Source organism: Hipposideros armiger, unplaced genomic scaffold, assembly GCF_001890085.2.
Source record: "Hipposideros armiger isolate ML-2016 unplaced genomic scaffold, ASM189008v1 scaffold_982, whole genome shotgun sequence".
Lineage (NCBI taxonomy): Eukaryota > Metazoa > Chordata > Mammalia > Chiroptera > Hipposideridae > Hipposideros > Hipposideros armiger.
In genome coordinates this window covers 337,445-351,575 of record NW_017732332.1, presented here as the reverse complement: position 1 = coordinate 351,575, position 14,131 = coordinate 337,445, and the positions used below count along the sequence as shown (strand labels likewise).

The window sequence follows — 14,131 nt, the reverse complement described above, 5'->3', positions numbered from 1 at the left end:
CCTGGCTCCCGCCAGTACCCTGCAGGTCTTGAGCACACGGGTGCTGGTGGGCTTTGTATTAATTAACCTGTGTCCTGAACCCAGTGGATGCACATTGTGCCTCTGCACGGAAGTGAACCTTCTTCTCCTGTTGAAGTGGATTCATTTCTGCCTATAGATGGCCTAGGCCTATGGAAGCCAGCCCTCACACACAGAGCAGCCTGTTGGCTGACTGGTGCATTTGCTGACCCTCAAACGCCCCTTATGCCCCTGCCAGGTGGGGCCTGTGGGGGATGCAGGAGGGGGTGGAGCTCTGCCCTGCTGCACAGATTGAGGCATTCGTGTCCCTGCCCCCCTGTCCTGCTTTCCTCACCTGAAAAGTTTTGAGGGCATCGAAGAAGAGAACATCTAAGGAAATTTGTCGGTAGAAATTTGGTGAATGAGGCAACCTTCCCAAGATGAGTTGGGACATCTCAAAGGCAGTAGGTTGGAAACTTGGACATCCATCAGAACCTCCTGGAGAACATGTTAAGACCCAGATCGCAGGACCCCACCTCTGATCTGGAGTGGGCTACAGAATGTGCATTCTAATGGTTCTCGGGTGACAGTCACACACAGCAGAACACGCCCCCATCACAGATTCTCAGCCCCAGGTGGGATGAGAGCCTGTGGGGGCCACATAGGCTCCCCCAGAATTGACACAGGCCCCCAGCCTCTCACATAGGAGATGTCCGTGCTCTGTGTTCCCCTCTCCCTGAAAGTGTTAAGTGTGAATGATGCACGGCAGCAGGCTCTCAAAATGCAACAGTCCCTTTTCTCTCTTTGTCTCCACCCATAGGTCTTTCCCCCATTTCGGCTAATACCCAGGAAGGTGACGCTGATTATCGGGGCCATGATGCAGGTAGGAGCCAAAAGCCACATCCTTGCCCCTCCTCCTCTGCAGCCAGCCACCCTGTCCTGGCTCCAGGCATGCCCTCCTACCATGGGCGTCAAGCCGGTGAAGGTGGAATGCTCAGGGGTATAGCTCCCTCGTTCTCTGAGAACGGAGCCCAGGCTGGCTGACAGGATGGGGCTGACAGACACCGCTGTTTCTCCCACTCCAGATCACCTCTGAGGGCGGCCCCCAGCCTCAGTCCAACATCCTCTTCTCCATCAGCAACAACAGCGTCGCAGTGGTGAATGGGGCGGGGCTGGTGCAGGGGCTCGCCGTTGGCAACAGCACCGTGTCAGGGGTTGTGCAGGCTGTGGACGCTGAGACTGGCAAGCTCGTCATTGTGTCTCAGGTAACAGGCCTCGGCTCCATAAGAGATGGGTGCTTTCTGAATCCACCCCGGGTGCGAGGTCCGCTAGTGATGGGGTGCACTGGTCCCCCTGGCAGCTGCTGGGGGACAGCTGTGAAGGGGAGGAAGCCATGTTTACTGGGTTCAGGCTCTGCTCTCGAGGACTGCCCCTCTCTGAGAGTCTGTCTTCTGTCCTCTGAGTTTACGACCCCTGCCTGTCACCCCAACCCGGGGTCAGCCTTGCCAGCCTGGGGTCAGCCAGACCCCCAAGGTTGCTTTTCTCCTGACTGAGTCTCCCCAGCTGCTCCTTAGGGTTGGGGTCTTTAAACCCCAGGCCTGGGACAATCCAGTGCATGTAATGGTAGCAGTTGTGACAGCAGCCTCTGCACAGAGCACTTTGCATTCCCCTCTTTAGCCCCCTCAGCAGCCTTGTGCATCCTGCTGCCATCCGGTTTGCACATGAGGGGCCTAGGGAACCAGCTAATGGCCCACGGCCACTGCCAGGCAGTTCTGGGACCTGACCTGGGACTGCCAGCGGCAGAGCTCCTGGGCCTTGTTTTGTTCATTTCAAGGAGGGCTGGGGGTGTTCTGAGAGGAGACAGTGGGTGCTGTTGGCTCTGACACACTTCGTGATTACAGTGAGTTTTCAGAGGCATGTGCCAGCTTGGCTGCTGTAAGAGTGGATAATTAGACACCAATAGCATTTCAGGCCTGGATTTGTATTTCCGGGAGAAATAGAAAACCTGAATTGTCCCCTGAGACCTTTTGCCCCACTGGCGGTTAAGTTACCTCCCAGTCTCTTCGCCAGAGTGGGGAACACTTCCTGGTTGCTTTTCTGGGTCAACATGACTGGAAGGCCAAGTTCGGGGGTCCTCTCCCCAGGAGCTCCCCCTGCTCCGTGTGGGTGGGACCAACTCCAAGCATGTGAAAGTTGGTGTCCCCAGGTCGGATAGTTTCCCTTCTTTCCAGTGGGTGGGACCTCTGGGCCACCAGAAGGTGATGGGAGAGTGTTTCCACCTCCTGAGAAGGTCTTGGGGCTCCTGGACTCTTGCCCATGCCCGTGGCCTGCGGTGACCTGCAGAAGCGTCTCAGGGAGGCTGCTGCATGGTCGCGGCTGTGCTAGAAATCTGGGCTGGAGAGCATTGTGTTCTGTGTAATATGACTGTGGGCAAGACCGTTTCCAGGACCCAGCCATCACATTCCTCGTGTAGAACTGGGGCCCTGGAAGAACACAGAGCATGGGCGGCGGGTGCGCCTGCTGCCCTGGAGACGGGAGCCTGAGGGGCCCTCCTTCCCGAGGCTGACTGTGATCCGACATTGAGTTCATAGCTCTATTCCTTTTCTAGCAGTCTCAGTCTCCGTCCAAGAATTCCAGTTAAACTGCAAAGTCCTCCGCATCATGGAGGTGCACACCTTGATTCTGCCTATTGATTTTCTAAAGACGAGAGCATTGAGGACGTAAGAGTCTGTCCTGTGGCACGCAGCATGGTTCACATAGATGTCCTGGAGAATGAAGTTAAGGACCAAGGAGGCGCTGCCCTTTTTCTTTCCCTAAAGAAAGTACTGTGGCCCCAGGAACTGGTGCATTGTTCCCCTCCTGGGGGCCCGGGTGACATAAATGGCAGCAGACTGGAAATCAGCCAGAGGGGCACACCCATGTGTTTCCTTCCGGGCCTTGCTCTTTGCAGTCTAACTTTGCTGGGCCAGGCCTCTCTCTGTCTCCCATCTGGTGGGTTAAGGGAGGTGCTGGAAGAAGGCCCTGATGCCCCTTGGCAGATGGAGAGGCTGTGCGCCACCAGTTCCATCTGAAAGGCATCTCCGTGATCCTGGGTAGGCGGGAGCTCAGCCTGAGGCTCACATGTCCACAAAGCGTATGAGATTCTAGTCAGAAGCTTTCAAGAGTCAGCACCTACAGTCGAGGGGTGGGCCAGGACTGGCAGCGGGGAGACCACAGTGAGAAGTACAAAGGGAAGGAAGGCAATGAATGCTTATCGAGCACCTACTATGTGCCGGATGTTAGCCCAGATCACAAGACACGGGAAATGGGCTCAGTGTGAGCACACATGAAAGGGGCTTAAGGGTTTTATTAACTTACATTCAGCATGAATCAACAGTACTATGAAGAAGCTGATAAAGTTAGTCTTTGGCCAGGTTAACAGGAGTATAGAGTTCAAAATGAAGGAGGGTATAAGGTCTGCTCTAACCACACTCTACCTGGCTCCTGCATTTGTCCATGTACTCTGCTTAGTCAGAGAGATCAACAGACTGGATTTGGGGTTGGGAGGGTCTGGAGACCGGTCCTGTGAGGGCTTCCCAGCCTAGAAAAGAACAGCCCCCAGTCACTGCCCCCAAGTCTCTGCAGTGCTGACCTGGAGTACTGGGATCAGACAAGTCTGTAGTCTCAGAGGGCCAAGCTGGGACCCCCAGGGAGATGGAGGGGGCAGTGGCCACATCTGTGTGAGGTGGGCCACCCACAAAGCCAGGCCACCTCAGGAAGAGAATCATTGAGCTAGACATCCTGTGGGTGCCTTGTGATGGAGTCAGGCGCAGCTGAAGCCTCTGTTGTTGGAGAGGTCCCTTCCTGAAACACGTTGCTAGCACATGTCCCCACCCCCAGCCAGCATGAGTCCCAGGCTCTTTTCCTAGGATCTCGTGGAAGTGGAGGTGCTGCTTCTGCAGGCAGTGAGGATCCGCGCACCCATCACCCGGATGAGGACAGGAACCCAGGTGAGTCGAGGCCCTCTCCAGCCCTACTGTCTGTGCTGTTGGCGCAGCCTCTTGGCAGGCATGGGGCTCCGAGTTCAGGTTCAGGATGAGCTTGTGGAGCCTGCTAGGACACTGTTCTTCTGCCAGAGCACTTCTCCATTCCCCTTATCTGCTGAACCTGCTTATCTAAGGATCCAGCTCCACGCCCCACAGGGAGCGTTCCCTGCCTTTTCTGTTCCAGACACACAGGCACTCCCTGCCCCTCTCACAGCACAAAGCTCCTCTAGGACTAGCATTCCCTTCCGGTTCTGTGCTGCTGCGTTTGCTGGGTAATGCCTCGGTCTCCCCTGGGCTGCCACAGTCTCACACCTAGCATAGCAGCTGGTGCGTCCCAGGAGCTAACAGCTGTCTAGTGCACACTCTACCAAGTGCTTTCTTACTGATCCAATTGGTGTTTATTACAACCCCATGAGGTAACTACCAGCATCAGCTCCGTGTTGCAGACAAGGAGGTGTGCACATAGGAAGCTTAAGGCTCTGCCCAGCTAGGAAGTGATGGAGCTGGGGACCAACTCAGCAGCCTGACTGAGGCTGCTTTTGCCTTTGACTGCATGGCCTCTACTGTGCCCTCCGGTAGACCCTCAGTGAACCCAGGCTGGAGGAGACTGAGCCCACCCATGCCCATCCATGTGAGCCTGAGGGGCCACAGCACAGGCAGAGGCTGCGGGCAGGGTTGCTGTGCTGCTGGAGGCTGCAGGTCTCCTAGAGCTGTAGGGGGTCATTTTAGGAAGGAACCTCCCAGCCAAGGTGAGACTCAGCCCGCGGGCCAGGAAGAGCGGGGCGGGGCGGGGCTCGTCTGTCTTCTACTCGATCATTTGCTATTTTATCAGAAATTCCCAAACCTGTACTGTGCCCATATCTGGTGAGGGCAGAATCGGCACAGCTCCTTCTGCACAAAGGAGACGCGAGTCCCCGGGGAGGAGAGGCAGTGGGGCTGTGCCCAGGCTTCTAGGGCACCTCCAGCAGTGGGACTCTGGCTGTCACGGGCCTGGTTTTTACCTGCAGATGCCCGTTTATGTAACCGGAATCACCAACAACCAGAACCCTTTCTCCTTTGGCAATGCCGTGCCAGGCCTGACCTTCCACTGGTCAGTCACCAAGCGGGACATCCTGGACATCCGGGGACGGCACCACGAGGTAACCACCCGCCGAGAGCCCCCACCCTCCATCCCAGGCCTGCGTCCGGGGCGGGGAGGGTTCTCCCCATGTCTGCCCTACCCCTTCATGCTAGGCTGCTCGTGGGCCCTTTCTGTTCTCTGAAGGCTCATCGGGATGCCTCCCAAACACTGCTCCCACTCTCTCTATCCCCCAGTGTCCTTCCTCCTTCCTAACTCCCAGCGCTCATGTCTGGGAATTCTGCCTCTTAGCAATCCTTCTCACAGTACCCCAGGATTGTCTGAAGCCCTTTTCATTTTAAGTACGTCCTTGCTAACCACTACAGAGGAGGTTATTGGTAACCTACTAACAGAAGGCAGCAAAAGTAACAACCTTGTAGGGAAGTCACCAAAGTTCCAGAATGTCACAGGGTCTTGGTTCTGGGTCCCCAGTCTGTAAGTTCTACCCCTTTCTGAGATGACACCTGACAGCCCTGAGGTTTGCTTCTGGTTCATCCCAGAGGCTAAACTCCCCTCCCTTAGCCCTCCATAGGGGGACCCTGGCCCCTCCTCATATCTCAGAGCTGGAAGATGTTTGAAAGAACTTGCTTAAACTAACCCTCTGTGTTAACTGGAGCCCTTACATGAGAAGGGACTCACCTAGGGTTGCCCAGCGAGCCAGTGGGGAAAAGGGGCTGGGCGCCAGCCCTGGTGACTCCAGGCTGCCACCCAGGTAGGCCTTGGGCACACAGGACTGGAGTGGGGGGTGGTTCTGGGATAGTCCTTCTTGCCTTATCCCTAGACAGTGAGGGGGAAGTGTTGGGAAGTGGGGTGGGGCAGGCAGAGGGACAGAGTTTCCTAGAGGCTGCCTGAAGCTCACTTAGTGTAGGTCGAATGCCTTCCCCAGCCCACCGGTGGGGCCAGGGTGCTGTCCCCAGTGCCAGGGCACTTCCCAACTGTTCCCATGATACATGGGCCCTGCGAATTACTCCCAGATATCCCATAGCAGAGGGGCTCTGTGGGGAAACACTGCCAAGCCTAGCGTCCTTCTTGGTGATTCATAACCACCACCACACACTAAAGGCTCTGAGAAGTCTTGCTATTAAAATGCTGACCCTGGTGGGTTGACCCAGCATTCTCCACATTCACCTGTGAACGTGGTGAAACTCAGCGGGATGTACTGGTCTCATGCTGGGTGGCTGCGGCCTGCACACCCTGTCCAGGGCAGGAGACAGTGGCCTCTGAGAATAGACAGATAGCTATCAGGAGTCCGGGGCTCCTATCTGGCCCTGCCCTTTTGGGGGTGCTGGGGTTCCAGGGTGCTCCCTGAAAACATGTTTGGTGTCTGTCCCAGGCATCTCTCCGGCTCCTGTCCCAGTACAACTTCGCCATGACCGTGCATGGCCGGGTGAAGGGCCGCACCGGACTGAGGGTGGTGGTCAAGGCTCTGGACCCCACCGCTGGGCAGCTGCATGGCCTCGTCAAAGAGCTCTCTGATGAGATCCAAATCCAGGTAAAGGACAGGTGTGCAGGACCCAGCCCAGCACCCTTCTCCTCTCCGGCCATGCGGGCACAAGTCAGTCCTCCCACTGCCCCAGAGCAGGGGGCTGAGGGCCCTGCCCCTGAGTTTTCAATCTGTAGGGTTCTGGGGTCAAGGGTGTAGAAGATGTCGTGGGAGCACAGAGAGGTGGCTGACTGAGGGCTTCACAGAGCAGTGACGTTTCAGGATGGGAAGAACTGACCGGCAGGCCAGGTGGAAGAAATGGCCTGTGCAAAGGCCCAGAGGTCTGGAATAGTTTGACGTGTTCCCCAAATAGAAAATCATTCTGAGCTTGGAGCTCCCCTGCCTGCCTCTCTGGGTTCCTCTGTCAAACCAGGCACTTGACAAGTTGCTCTGAAGAGCGTTTTTAGCTTCAAAGGGCCCTATTCTGCTTATCTGGGACTCAGTAACCCCTGGGTCCTCCTAAATTGTGAAGAAAAACTGAAAGCAACCCCTAACTATTATGAGAAAGGAAATGGGTTCAAGCCCCCTCTTTCAAGAAGAAATAAACGGTTTCTAACCCAGGCACACACCCCACTAGGGATAAAGATTCTCAAAGAAGGAAATCCCTGCTGGCCAGCCTCCCTTAACCTCTGCCTCACGTGAGCATTGCACAAACAGATACACATATGCATAGACACTGACACAGAGATGCACACATATACACAGACGGACATAGACGGACATGTATGTATATGCATACAAACACAAATACAGACATACATAAACACACAAATATGTGTTCTTCCTGGTTAAAAATAAAAGTAAGTTTTGGCACCTCTCGTGGAATTAAAGACAGAGCTTTACAGCTGGGTCACTTTCTGTCTCAGATTTGGTTTCCTTAGCTGACAGCAGATGGAGTTTGGAGTACATCAGAAACTTAGAGTAGTTGGAGCCAGTCCACAAATGTGTCTTATTTGGCTCACCTGGTGCTTTGAAACAAGTTTTCTTTGTTGCCAACATTTAAAAACAGGAAGATTTTATGTAAAAACCCAACATGCAGTTTGCCCTGAAGACATGCACTCGCCACATGGGGAAGCCAGCAGATGGGAAACGGCCTCCCCTTGACCAGAGCTGTGCTCTCCGGTTTGCCGCAGGCTCCACCCATCCCTGCTGTCTCTGCAGGGAGGCCGAGCTGCCGCTTCCCCTGGGTGCTTGCACTGGTGCTTTTCTGACAGTTAACAGGAGAGTGATGTATTTCTTATACCTCCACCCCTATCTAAAGAGTGGCAACAAAGAATACGCTTCAGAACCACAGAGGGAAACATTATCTGTGTGTGTACTGCCTACATAGTCCATGTGTCAGCGTCAGTCAGTGAGGCTGCTTCCTTCTGAAAGCTACCTGCCTGGCAGGACTCACCTGATGTCAGAATCCATGCAGCTACCAAGTCTGTTTATGACTCCCCGTTCAGGAAGCACTGCCACTCACATTGTTTCACATGAATCCCACAGCCCTTTGAACAGCCATGGCAAGGATTATTAGTATTAAACCCATTTTATAGACAAAAAACATCTAGGCTTAAGTAGCTGGTCAGAACACCAGTGGTGCTGGAATGGAGGGGAGTCAGGCTGCTTTCCTCTTGGAAAATCGTCCTTTGGTCCAGATGATTTTGGACATGGGCCCTAGGGAGAATCCAGGTGTCTGATCAGATTGGAAGCCAGTGAGTGGGGAGCTCAAAACTGCAGGGCATCAAGGCTTAGATGCCCATGATGCCAACAGCCCCAAAGGTCTGTTAGAGAAGGGGACTCAGAAGGGCCGTGGGCGCATTAGGATTCATGCAAAGAACAGGCCTGGAGTTCCAGGTGAGTGCTGCTGCTATGGGCTCTGGGAGCCATCAGGGCCTGAGGCCCCTGGGGCGGGACAGGTCAGATTCAATACGACATTACCAGGTGTATTATCATCTGCTGGCCTGAGGTCGCCAACATGCCCCACACTCACCCCAGCTCTGTGCAGATCCAGCAAGAGCCTGGCAGGATAAAGGGAGCAACATGGGCCGAGGAGGGTGATGGGGGTTGTTCTGTGATAGTCATGGTAGGAGCAGGGTGTCTTGCTGAGAAAAAGGAGAATTTAGATGATGCTTTCTCCACGCTCAGTCCCAGCAGAGTTAGGGCTGAGCAAGACCCTGGCTCCGTAATTCTGCATGCTGCCTTCTGCACACACACCCCGGCAAACACTTTCCCCTCCTGGGAACTGAGGCAGAGGCCCACACTTCCTGGCCCTGTGAAGTAGCTCCCATCGGGATCCCAAGTGTGACCCTGCCTGGTTTTCCTTGTCACAGGTCTGGCCTCTCTTACCAGTCAGCCCTTAGCAGCACAGCGCCAGCTTGCCACCTGTCAGGTGCTGGCTCGCAGCAGTTTCCATCTCGTCTCCTCTAGGCTCTCCCTACTGAGAGACGCAGATACCCAGACACAATTCCAGGTGTTGTAGGAAATAAAATATGCCTATATTCCAGGTGTTTGAAAAGCTGCTGCTGCTGAACCCTGAAATAGAAACAGAACAGATATTAATGTCACCCAACTCATTTATAAAGCTTCAGACGAACAGGTACGTGATGCATTGCTGGTTTTCAGCAAGGTTGTGAAGCTGCGCTCACACCCGATGACTCATTTGTCAAAGTTGTCAGCAGCTGTGGTTGCTTCAGGTGAATTGGGCGTCTTTCTTGGTGTTGACTTTAACATGGATGCAGCTTCTGTGTCCCTCCTTCTCTTCATGTGGACATCGCTTGCTCTCTGTGTCACTTACCCCAGTGGCCCTCCTTTCCTCCCTGTAACCTGAAAACCTTTTGATACCTGCTGCGCAAATCCAGCACTTCAAAGGGGAAAACATTCCACCTTGGAAGTGTTAGATTTTTCAAACACCCCTGTGTCTTCAGGACTTGCCAGCCTGAGTGCAGTCCAGACACCAGCAGCGTGGGCGCCACCTGGGAACACATGGAAACACAAGTCTCCAGACCTGCACCTGAGCTGGATCCCCTCGGCAGTGGGGATGCACATGAACACTGAGAAATGCAGTCTTAAAGCGTGCGTGCAAACATCATGCCTACCTTGCTTTCCATTGTTACCTTGGTAACAATGACTGCGTTGAAGTGCAGTTACAAAGAGGGGCTGTGAGGACCATGGGAGTACTCACAAGTTCCCTGAGACACACACACACACACACACACTCTCACACTCACTCACAGCATTCATCCAGTCAGCTTGTCTAAGTGCCAGGCTGTGTGCTAGGCTATAGGAACAGAGATGGAAACAGCTGGTGCCCTTGAGAAGTGTGGTGGGGAAGAGAGGAGGATAGCATGAAACGAGGTAGTACACTCAAGCCATAACCCAAAGAAGGCGTTCCATGGGAGGAGTTAGGGAAGGTGTGACGTAGGTAGAGATGCGTGAGCTGGGTCTTGAAGGGTGCATAGGAGTTCTGAAGTTTAAGAGAAGAGCATTGATGAGGGGGAAGAAAGTTGAGGCAGAGGCAGTAACACTTTTTTTAAAGTCATCTGAGGAGGGTCTGTAGGTGTGGGGCACAAAGCCTTCCTGTTTCTTATGGCATTAATGACTACAAGTATGTACAATAGCATAAAATACTGCATGATTTGTTTTCTACCCAGTACATAATAGTAGTAGTTTTACTTTCTGAGCAAGTTCCTTTTTTTTACCCCATTACCAGCTCTTGCAAATAGGGCATTACTCTCCATTCACAGTTGAGGAAACTGAGGCCGAGAAAGGGGACACGGTGTGCGAAAGGCACACAGCTGTTGGCAGGGTTGAGGATTGCCTTTGGGTTCCGTCCACCCTCTCCGCTATGCCAGGCTGCCTTATTTCAGTAAACTAAAAACAATTTGCTTCAGAAACGATATTGTATAGTAAGTGCCCCATGCAGCTAATGAAAGAAACTCAGTCCTCACAGCCTTTCTCTCGCTGCTGACCAGCCACGGTAGGTGCTGCTCTCCAGAGTGAAAAGTGATGCTTTCCTTGGTGCTTCTGGTTTTCCATGTCAGATTTCCTGGTGGCAATTGAGAGGCTGCAGACAAGCTGCCGCAGGTGGTCCCAGCACACAGCTGGCCTGAGATCCGGCCTTTCTCCTCAGGAGCATTCGGGGACCCCAGAACCCCGGCCAGCCCCTCTGAACCCCTTCCCCGCTGCTGTGAAAACGCCTGTTTGTTTTACAAAGGGATGGCGCAGCTTCTCTGAGCTACCGTGTCCTGGATGGGCCCGAGAAGGCCCCCGTCGTGCACATTGATGACAAGGGCTTTCTGGCATCGGGGTCTGTGATTGGGACTTCTACCATAGAAGTGACTGCGCAGGAGCCTTTCGGGGCCAACCAGACCATCATCGTTGCAGTAAAGGTAGGATCATATTTTCCTCCTCCTTAGAATAGTAAAGGCAATAGTGCCAAGGGAATATTTCCCCCTCACAGGTGTAAGTGAATATATTCCCCTTCCAGCTGAGAAATCATGTTAGAATTTTTTCTGAGTAACTCAGGGGCAAAAGTCCTAGATAGAAAGCTCCAGTATTTTCTGACTGTCAGAGCCAAAGATCTTGGAGGTTATAGATCACAACAACCTTGTTTCATAGTTGGGAAAACTGAGGCCCAGTAAGGTCTGATTTGCTGGAACTGGTACTGCAGGGTCCTGACTTGCCAGCTGGTACCTGGAACCGACAGGCACCCTTGGGTGCATGTGCTACGTACCTGGCCCACAGATCATTACACACATCCATGGCAGCCTGGAGAAGTGGGAGACCCATTTTACAGGCACAGAAACCAAGACCCAGAGAGGAAGTGAGTTGATCCAGGTCACACAGTGGTTGTGAATCAGTTTGGGTTCTAACCCACGCTGGCCTGGCTCAGGTTGATGTGTGTAGTCTGGTCACATTACAGCGCTTCCCGCGTGACAGGGACTTTCTCCTTAGACATCCCTGGGTTGGGTCCCGGGTTTGTCCTGAACAGAATTTTCTTTCCACATCTCATTACAGCCACCTTTTGAATCCTAGATGACAGATAATATATGACCACTTGCATTTTTAGATTTTGCCTGGGTCGCAAGTCTATTGCCTTAATTAGTGTCTTTTTGTTTCATGGTGAGTGCCTGGCAGGGAACCTCCACCCTAGGTTTTCAGTAAGTGACAGTGACTGTTCATCTAATGTCAACAAGTACATAGCACCAGTTGTGTACGTCACTGTACCAATGAACTTTGCTAAAGAAATTAGGTCTTTTGGGGAGCTAGCTTTTCGTCCAGGCTGTTTTTACTCCGAGTTAGAGAACCAAGGCTAATCTTTGTGGAGCTCAGGTTCTGGGCTCTCAGAAGCCGTCATTCCCTGCTTGTTCCCTCTGTCCTTGTCCTGGAGCAGCTGCAGTTATGCGGTGGCACTAACCAGTAAGACTGCCTCTGTAGGCCAAGCAGGCAGTATTTCTACTTGAAACACCCCAAGAGCCAAGGCCTCTGTAGAATCTGAACAGTCAAAGCCCAGGGATATTTTTGCACCATGAATCGTGATCTAATTTTTCAAAGTCATGGATTTTGCCTCTTGTGGGTTGGGTTGCTCACTGTTTAAGGAGATGAGAGCCTTGTCACTAGGCTGGGACACTGGGTCCAGCCTCCCGTCCTTCCCGCAATGGGGACCAGCCAGGGGCAAGCGCCTCCTCCTTGGGGATGGGTTTTCGGGGCAGCTGGTTCCCACACCATCCTCGCATTACCTGCTCACTGTCCTGCAGGTGTCTCCTGTTTCTTACCTGAGGATCTCCATGAACCCAGCCCTGCACACCCAGAACAAGGAGGCTCTGGTGGCCCTGCCTTTGGGAATGACTGTGACATTCACTGTCCACTTCCATGACAACTCTGGGGATGCTTTCCATGCTCACAATTCGATTGTCTACTTTGCAACTAACAGGTAGGGTGTGGGTGACGCTCATTTTCACGTTAAGGCATGTCTCAGTTGTACCCAGATGTAATTTATGGAGGTGACTGGTGACAACACGGAGAGGCTAATGCTATTGAAAGAAGAGTTTTGTTGCTTGGAGTTTCTGAGAGGAGGCGTGCCACTCTCGGGGCCAGTGAAGGCAGTACGAGTCTTGGTCTGGAGGCAGGAGGAGCACGGGAAAAGCGTGGCTGGGGGCCTTTGTTTACTCTCTGGCAAGATGTTGTTTGGTGGGGATGCCGCCTAAAGGTCAAGAAGCAAAACACAGAGGTTGGGGTTTGTAGTTGGAGGGATTGTAGTAAGATTTTTGTGCACCTTCAAAGCTGGACTGCAGCGGAGATGTAAATAGCCCCAGCCTTTGGCCTGGCCCTGTGATCTGCCGATGCAAGTCATCAATTACAGACACTACAAAAGCGGGTCAGAACAAGGCACACACCTTCCAGTGCTTGGTCGTTCACTGATCGTCTGCTGTGTGCAAACCCTACATGACGTTTTGCACTTCACTGTAGTCCATTTGTTGAGGCCCAGAGAAGTCAAGCCACTTGTCGAGGGCCACACAGCCAGGAAGTGGGGTTTAAATACCAGGTCCCACCCAGCTTCAAGTGCAGTTCTTTTTCAGACTGTTCCAAAATATAGCTGCAGCCTCAGGCCGAATGTGAGGAGACACGGGATGGTCTCCAGAGCGAAGAAGAGAGCATGGCCTCTGTCTGAGCCTGCTGAAACTTCTGAGTCCACCGGAGGGGTAGCTCTCAAAATGTCCCCAGAGTAGCATCACTGGGAAACTCTTAGAAATGCATATTCACTGGGACAAACCATCTGTGTTTAAACATGACTAAAGGTTGAGAACCACTGCCCCAAGGGGATGCACAGCCAGCCGAGAGGAGGAAAGAGTGGGCCTTGGGGAGGTATTCTGAGCAGCACGAGGAGGGGCTGATGACTGCTGCAGCGTGGCCTCCTGGGGCCCTGCAGCATATGTGCCCCTGGTGCTGCATGCAGTCAGGGCTAGGCGCTGGAGGCATAGCATTTAGAGTGAGACCTGTTTCAAGCCCGGCTCTACACTTTATGGAGCCTGCTTTCCAAAGGGATGACACAAGGTAGGTCACTTCTCCAGGCCTCTGTTCCCACACCTGTCATGTGGGGAACGTGACCTAGTCCCCAGGGCTAGGTGAGGCCTCTGGCCAGCTGTGGAGCTCTGTGTATAGTGTCCCGGCCGTCTGTCAGTCTGGGGAGTAGGCTGCCCTGCAGGAAATGGAGCTGGGCTGTCACAGCCTCTCAGCCACCCTGCTGGCTCTTTGGTGGCAGGAGCCAGTCTCCAAGAGACCAGTTAGGACCCAGGGGTCTGAAGGCATGGTGGAGGTAAGTGATGAAGCCAGGGACCCTCACCCCTCAGCCTACCCAGTCCAAGCTTTCCACAGGACAACACTGGCTGGTGTGGACTGAGCTGTCACCACATCAGGTGCTGGCCTAAGCGCTCACAGCCCCCACTCTGGTTCAGTGCTCACATCGAGCCCCTGTGACTGACAGAAGAGGAAGTGGGCAGAGCTGTGTTGCCTGTCCAGCTCACA

General features: G+C 53.5%; 1 protein-coding gene across 1 annotated transcript in view; it reads left to right on the top strand.

Moving 5' to 3' along the window:
• NUP210 (nucleoporin 210) overlaps window positions 1–14,131 on the top strand; it is a 142,563-nt gene that overhangs the window by 114,499 nt on the left and 13,933 nt on the right. Inside the window, exons 24-31 of the mRNA XM_019631065.1 lie at window positions 818–880; window positions 1,083–1,262; window positions 3,906–3,986; window positions 5,030–5,161; window positions 6,473–6,631; window positions 9,112–9,203; window positions 10,821–10,995; window positions 12,364–12,539. Of these exons, the coding sequence (XP_019486610.1) occupies window positions 818–880; window positions 1,083–1,262; window positions 3,906–3,986; window positions 5,030–5,161; window positions 6,473–6,631; window positions 9,112–9,203; window positions 10,821–10,995; window positions 12,364–12,539 (1,058 nt within the window). The remainder of the gene's footprint in view (window positions 1–817; window positions 881–1,082; window positions 1,263–3,905; window positions 3,987–5,029; window positions 5,162–6,472; window positions 6,632–9,111; window positions 9,204–10,820; window positions 10,996–12,363; window positions 12,540–14,131) is intronic.